Source organism: Corylus avellana, chromosome ca1 (genome assembly GCF_901000735.1).
Source record: "Corylus avellana chromosome ca1, CavTom2PMs-1.0".
NCBI lineage: Eukaryota > Viridiplantae > Streptophyta > Magnoliopsida > Fagales > Betulaceae > Corylus > Corylus avellana.
In genome coordinates, this window is record NC_081541.1 from 42,308,548 (window position 1) to 42,312,895 (window position 4,348).

A 4,348-nucleotide genomic window follows, 5' to 3' on the forward strand; every position below is an offset into this window, starting at 1 on the left:
TGTAACATTTTTGTTTTTTCAATAGTTTACATCTAATTCTAAAACTTAAAATTATATCTAAACTAATTAAAAAAAAAAAAAAAAAACAGTAAAAAATTGTTTTACAATACCTAGACCAAATCCTTTTTCTTGAAACCTAGCCAAAAAAAGATAAAAGAAAGAAATTAACACGAAAGAGGGACTTTGTGGTAATTTCTCAAACTTATCCACAAACTCGAACACAGAGAGCAAGACCAGAAAAAACACAAATCCTGGGTGCTGTGTTTTACACTTCCAACCAATCCACAATCAAAAAACCCTACCAAAAATGCTTCTCCAATCGTCCCTTCACCACCACAACGTTTCTCTTTCATCATCCCTCTCCTACGCTCGGCCCCTTCCCTGCAGGGTTCCCAGTTTGGCCCTCCCCAAAACTGCAAATTACCGGGGAGTCCCAATCACAGTCACCTGCTCAATCTCACAAATTCATAGCTATGGGACTGTGGACTACGAGCGCAGGCCAATGGTAAAATGGAACGCCATATACAAGAGAATATCTTTGATGGAGAATCCTGAGTTGGGTTCTGGGAGCGTGTTGAACCAGTGGGAGAAAGAGGGCAGGAAGCTCTCAAAATGGGAGCTTTGTAGGGTGGTCAAGGAGTTGAGAAAGTTCAAGAGGTACAAGCATGCTCTTGAGGTAAAAAGAAAACAAAAATGACAGATTGGTTTTTTATTTAATGTTTGTGGTCTATTTTGGTTAATGGGTATCAGCTATTTTTTTGGCTGCAAAGCCAAGCTCTAACCAAAAAAAAAAAAAAAACAGATGGTATTTTGTGGTGTTTGATTCTTTGGGTGTGTTTTGGCTGAATGGTTTGTGCTATTTTTGGATAGAAATTGGTTAAATCGACTGCTTGGATTTATGGGCTGCGATATTGTGTAGCATTTTTGTTCTTTATGATCTGATTTTGGATTTTGGGATTGCATTTGATGTTTTCAGTGTGTTCTGCTTAGTGAGTATGCATTGCTTTTGGTGGGAATTCTTTGAAATGATGTGCTTGTTCGATGGGGTTGTGAGTTTGTGCATCCTTGCTGTTTCTCTTTCTTGCTATAATCTTGCTCTTTAGGTGAAAGCTAAAATTTCGGAGTTTATTTCGTGCGTTTTCAGCAAGTTCTCTATTTTTAGCAGAAGTCAGACTGATTTGTAGGCATACAAATCAATTACATTTGATTAAGTAATGGACAAGCAAACTTACTACACCCCCACCAGCCCCATCCCCCGCGCCTCCCCCCCTCTCTGCCAGGATTGATTTTAAAGCCAACGTTAGAATGATAGAATGCATTATGCGAAAAGGAAAAGAAACTGAAGATTAAGTTATTACCTAGTGCAACTATATAGAGAGATTCAAATTTACGGATCCTTGAGAATCCAAATTTTGGTCATTGACCATGATCGTGTGCTCTTGTAAATAATCTACACATATTAGACCAACTTGAACAAGAGTAGGATAATGCTGGTTTACAACCTGAAAAAGATGTGGGACAAATTTTGCAAATATGAGTTTTCTATCCGGTAAAAGCACATAAAAATTACCCTTGCTTTTGGATTTTTTTTTTTTTTGGTAATAATATGTTGAGTTCTTCTGTTTTTCTAATTAAATGGTGTTTTGTAGATTGTCTTGCATCAGATAGCAGTCTTATGTGCTCACTGTCTAGCATCATATTCATGTAATTGAAAATATATCTCAGAGCAAGGTTTGGTTTCTTTATCTGGTTTTCCTATATTTTAAAGAATGAAGAGCATCTATTTTGCTGGATTCTGCTGTTCAAAATTCCTCTTTATTGGATGAGGGCTTAAAATTTCTGACTAGATGCTAGGGTTATCATAAATGATTGGTTCTTTGAAATTGCGTGCTAAGATTTCATTAATTGTGGTGGATTTTCTGTTCACAAGCTTCTTTTTATTAATGCAGGGCAAAAAATTTCTAATGAACGTTATATGAATGAGTAGATGCTAAGCTTAAGCTTATCACGATTGAAATAATTCATTCTGTGCAATTGCATGTGAACTCTCAACTCTTGGAAGAATCTGTTAATTGATGCTCACAGCCATCTCCCATTCTAGTTCGTCTTTTAGCTCTTTTGATTGCAGCATACCCTGGTATATTGGGTTACAGCACTGTATCTCTTTCAGTGACTCGTCTTGCTATTTCTATTTTTAGTTTTTGGATGAAAAGCCATGTCTTGCATTATTCTCAGCTTTGAATATTTTTTTTCACTTTGCAGGTGTATGATTGGATGAACGATAGAGGAGAGAGGTTTAGATTATCTGCCAGCGATGCTGCAATTCAACTAGATCTCATTGGCAAGGTTCGTGGAATTTCTGGTGCTGAAGAGTATTTCCTGATGCTGCCAGATGCTTTGAGGGACAGAAGGATATATGGCGCTCTTCTCAATGCTTATGTGAGGTCTAAAATGAGGGACAAGGCAGAATCTTTACTTGACAAAATGAAAAGTAAAGGTTATGCCACGCACTCACTTCCTTTCAATGTGATGATGACTCTCTATATGAACCTCAATGAGTATGATAAAGTTGACTCGATCATTTCAGAAATGATGGAGAAAAGTATACAGCTGGATATATACTCTTATAATATCTGGTTATCATCTCGTGGATCGCAAGGATCTGCAGAAAAGATGGAACAAGTATTTGAACAGATGAAACAGGACAGAACCATTAATCCTAATTGGACTACATTTAGCACGATGGCTACAATGTACATTAAGATGGGGCAGTTTGAAAAAGCTGAGGATTGCTTGAAGAAGGTGGAGAGTAGGATAACAGGTCGGGATCGAATACCATATCATTATCTAATAAGTCTTTATGGTAATGTTGGTAACAAAGAAGAGGCTTATCGTGTGTGGAAGGTTTACAGAGCAGTTTTTCCCAGCATTCCAAATTTGGGATACCATGCTATAATATCCTCTCTTGTTAGACTAGGTGATATCGAAAGGGCAGAAAAAGTTTATGAGGAGTGGTTGCAGGTAAAGTCATCTTATGACCCTAGAATAGGAAATCTTCTCATGGGTTGGTATGTTAAAGAAGGAAATTTGGATAAAGCTGAGAGTTTCTTCAACAATATGCTCGAAACCGGAGGGAAGCCAAATTCGAGTACATGGGAGACTCTTGTTGAAGGGCATATGGGAGAAAGGAGGATTTCCGAGGCCTTATCCTGCTGGAAAGAAGCTTTTATTGCTGAGGGATCAAAGAGTTGGAGGCCAAAGCCTTCCAATGTGTCTACCTTCTTTAAGCTCTGTGAGGAAAAAGATGATGTAGAGAGCAGGGAGGTTTTGGTTGGATTGTTGATGCAATCTAGACATCTTGAAGATGAAGCATATGCATCACGCATTGCCTTAACCAACGGAGACATCCCCGGCAATGAACTGTCGGCAGGGAAAGATAGAGTCCTTGATAAGAACGACAATAACGAGGACGAGAATGACGGGTCTGAACTTCTCAACCAACTTCAGGGTAGCCTTTGATACTTCTGCTTCTGTGTTGTACAGGAAGATGCTTCTTTGGACTAAAAGCTGTGGGGAAGTTCCCTCTCTAGTGGGTCTCTTTCAAGTTTCAAAGAGCTCCTACCAAAATGTCAATCTGGTACGCCATATATATTTCTGCTAATAGTTGCCATGGATATGGATTTTGAATTTCTCAGTGGGGCTTTGAGCCTTAATACCCATGTTCGTGTTGATACATGAAGACTTGCTCAATCTCAGATGTTTACGAGGTCCGAAACTTCATGTGCGTTTCCCTGCTGTCCGACTCTTCTATGTAATTCTCTCACTGTGGCTTTCCGACCATATGGGTCTCAATTTTATTTTTATATTTTCTGTTTTTACAGTTTTTGGAAGGGACAGGAATCATGTTACCAAACGTCTCCGAGTCTTTTTTGCGAGGTGGTCCATTAATCATAGGCTTGTTTTAATTCCCAACCTTTCTCTCTCCTGTAATGATATATGGCATTTCTCTATAGTTGTGCAGCTGAAACTGTGTTGAATTGAGGCCTGCTGAGTTTTTTTTAGTACTCTTTAAACCATTGCTGCGTATTAGGTGCAGGGAAATTCTTAATTGAACTATTGAATCCGTTTTATTTTATTTTATTTTGGGTAATATGAAAATTTCATTGCGGGAGACGTTTTTGATGATGTTTAGAGAGAGGTGGCATCTTGTGGTGCTTGATGCTCAAGCGACATTGTTGCTTGAAGCCTTCATTTGACAAAATAGGACTCACCTATTGAAATAGGGTTCTACATTTGCCTCCTAGGGGTGAAAAGGTAGGCTGTTATTAATTTCCCACTAACCGCTAAC

General features: G+C 38.5%; 1 protein-coding gene across 2 annotated transcripts; it reads left to right on the forward strand.

The window, feature by feature from the left end:
* The first annotated feature begins 202 nt into the window (after window positions 1-202).
* Window positions 203-4,117, forward strand: LOC132165509 (pentatricopeptide repeat-containing protein At1g02150-like). Of its 2 annotated transcripts, XR_009438504.1 has the most exons (3): window positions 203-676; window positions 2,263-3,781; window positions 3,882-4,117. XR_009438504.1 is itself a non-coding variant. In XM_059576109.1 (2 exons), the coding sequence occupies exons 1-2, from the start codon at window positions 308-310 to the stop codon at window positions 3,517-3,519; spliced, it is 1,626 nt and encodes a 541-aa protein (XP_059432092.1). In that variant the 5' UTR covers window positions 203-307; the 3' UTR covers window positions 3,520-4,117. The 2 variants fall into 2 exon arrangements, 1 of the variants encoding a protein (XP_059432092.1); XM_059576109.1 differs by having other exon boundaries at window positions 2,263-4,117.
* The last annotated feature ends 231 nt before the right edge of the window (window positions 4,118-4,348 follow it).

Bases quoted from the DNA above. Each gene is read 5' to 3' on its own strand.
- LOC132165509 (XM_059576109.1), top strand. From the start codon at position 308: ATGCTTCTCCAATCGTCCCTTCACCACCACAACGTTTCTCTTTCATCA. The intron at 677-2,262 runs GTAAAAAGAAAA...TTCACTTTGCAG, and splicing joins GGTACAAGCATGCTCTTGAG to GTGTATGATTGGATGAACGA.